The 2,641-nt window shown below is 41.5% G+C and overlaps 1 protein-coding gene across 3 annotated transcripts in view; it reads left to right on the forward strand.

Annotated features, from left to right (window-relative positions):
• Positions 1 to 2,326, forward strand: part of Utp4 (UTP4 small subunit processome component) — a 31,085-nt gene extending 28,759 nt beyond the window's left edge. For all 3 annotated transcript variants that reach the window (XM_010612336.3, XM_010612337.3, XM_033757945.1), the window contains 2 exons: positions 1,407 to 1,517; positions 2,145 to 2,326. In XM_010612336.3, the coding sequence (XP_010610638.1) occupies positions 1,407 to 1,517; positions 2,145 to 2,261 (228 nt within the window). In that variant the 3' untranslated portion in view covers positions 2,262 to 2,326. The remainder of the gene's footprint in view (positions 1 to 1,406; positions 1,518 to 2,144) is intronic.
• Positions 2,327 to 2,641: the final 315 nt, after the last annotated feature.

A 2,641-nucleotide genomic window follows, 5' to 3' on the forward strand; every position in this document is an offset into this window, starting at 1 on the left:
TTTTTTTTTTTTTTTTTTTTTTTTTTGGTACCAGGGATTGAACTCAGGTCCTTGCACTTGCAAGGCAGGCCGCCGAACCACTGAGCTAGATCCCTGGCCCCGAGGAAAGGAGCTTTTATTTGACAGATTCCCTTGCTTGTATTCGCACTCTCAGGAGGCTTCCAGAAGAGGGGCTGGTCTGTGCATATCAGTTTTTGCTGCTGTGACTTTCTTTACTTTGCCAATGAACTCATAAACTTAAGAAAGAAAGTGATTAGGTCAGTATTAAGAAGTAACCATTGGCAGGGGTTATCACTCAATTGAGTCTAACTCAATTTCAACTTTGAATCCTGGGGTGACTGAATAGGTCATTTTCTTAAAAAAGATATAGGCAGATGTTTGACCACTGTGCCCTTTAGCTGAAGATGTCACAGGCTTGAGGAGCTGGTCGTGAATGTTGTGAGCATAGTCCTGCCAAGAAAATTCCATTTTTTGTTTTTGTTTTTTAAATCCCGTTCTTTATGACTCTGAGTTAGGAGGTATGTGAATGTTTTCTTAAGTTTGAGACTCTAGCTTCTTTGCCTCCTGCTGCTTTGATTCACTCCAAATATACATGTCTTCTCTGGGCAAGGACTTTCTTTCCTAGGAACATTGTGGGCCATGGTCATGCCTGCACTGCACTTTGAGCTTAAATTGCGACTGGCACTGACTTTCTTTGCATCTGTTAAGGTGGGGGTAGAAAGGAGCGTGGGGAAAGCAGCATATGGCTGTACAGGAGGTGTGCAGAGGAATGTGTCACTGAAACTCATTTCGTGGGCCCCATGTCCTCTGGGTGTGGGAAGCAGAGCTGGCTGACAAGTGCCTTCTGTGAGATGAGTGATACAGGAAGGGCCCCTCCCACTGAATGCCTCTCTGTAACTCAGCTCAGTTTGCTTTTCCCCAAGCACTTCCTTGTATTGGACAGAACTATTTCCCAAGGAAGACAGAGATGAAGTATCCTTGTTTGCCCAGTAGCCATCTCAAGGTGTCAGTAACATCAATGGAGATGATTTGTGTTGAAGTTTCACCTGGAGAAACTTCAATCACTTGGCCATTCTGTGATCTGGTTAGGGAAGAGTCTAAAAAGCACAAGTGCTGCCTGTGCTGAGCTCTGCACATGCCTGTTTGTTCTGTTCTACACAGTGTTACTAATGAAGCTGACCAGAAGCCCCAGCTGCCCTTTGATCTCACTGGCATAGAGTAGCAAGCTCTCCATGGCTGGAAGAGTGCCACAGCTCTCTTCCCGAAGTAAGGAAAAGTCAGGGAGGTAGTGAATGTATAACGCAGTGGTGGGAAGATGGTGTTGACCTGAAAAACTACTACAGTCCTTTGGTCTATAGAAGCCCAATAAAAGTAACACTTTGAATAGTATGTCTTTGTCTTTTTAGCCTCTTCCGAATGACAAAACAGTACTTTATAATCCACTTCCTCCTACAAATGAATCAGATGTCTTCCGGAGGCGCACAGCCCATGCCTTTAAAATTTCAAAGATATATAAGGTAAAATATCCTGTAATATATTCTAGATGGTTGGTTCTTTGTGATATTAACAGACATATGCTCAACAAAAAGAACAGAAGAGCCCCTTCATTGTATGGGCATAAAGCGTGGTTTGTGGGAGAGAAGTGACCTTTCTGAGGTTTTCTGTCACTTGTGTCTGTATTTCAGTGTTCCTACCTCAGTAAGTTACTGGAAGACAGACATATCACACTTAACCTCAGATGAAAGCTGTATGTAGTAGAACATGATGCTGATTCTTTGGTGGGGGTCTCTGTTAGTGTGAAAGCTGGATTTTCAATTTGAAGTGTAGTTGAATGATCCACAACATAAATTTCAAGCAAATGGAAGTCACTGAATATATTTTGATTTTCTCTGTTCTGATTAATATTTTCATGGTATATAAAACATGTCCATCGAGATTATCATGTTACAACCATCTTGCCCAGCTCAGAAGTTCCACAAGCATACTTCTTATGGGTGAACTCAGTTATAAGCTCCCAATCTTTCCAACTGTTTTAAGTCTGAGGGCTGGAAAGCTTGTAAGACTTAGATCCTTTGACTTTGAACAGGCTAACTTAGCTCTGTCCCTGAATCATAACTACTTGTATCACTTTCATTTTTCTGCAGCCCTTACTTTTTATGGATCTTTTGGATGAAAGGACACTTGTGGCAGTAGAACGACCCCTTGATGATATCATCGCTCAGCTCCCCCCACCCATCAAAAAGAAGAAATTTGGAACCTAAAACAGGGCATACTCTGTCCTCCCTTGAACTGTCTACACTGTTTTCTTTTCACAGATCATGACAATAAAACAAAGTTATTCTTTTTCTTTTCCTTTTTCTTGGTACCATGGATCAAACGCAGGTCCTTGCGCTTGCAAGGCAGGTGGCAGCACCACTGAACTAAATCCCTAGCCCCAAAGTTATTCTTCAGGGCTATCTGTCAAAATAATGGACAGTAATTCTCTTCATTGGATGAAGATGAATGGAGGTTTACTATAAAACTCTTAAGGTATTGATGGTTGGGATATTGTTCTAAGTAGCTATAAATGTATCCACCTTTTTCTGGATTCTATTTGTTCTTTAGAACATAGTCTCAGTAAAGAAAAAAAAAGATGTATCCT

The sequence above is a fragment of the Fukomys damarensis genome, unplaced genomic scaffold, assembly GCF_012274545.1.
Source record: "Fukomys damarensis isolate Sample0158 unplaced genomic scaffold, DMR_v1.0_HiC HiC_scaffold_32, whole genome shotgun sequence".
NCBI lineage: Eukaryota > Metazoa > Chordata > Mammalia > Rodentia > Bathyergidae > Fukomys > Fukomys damarensis.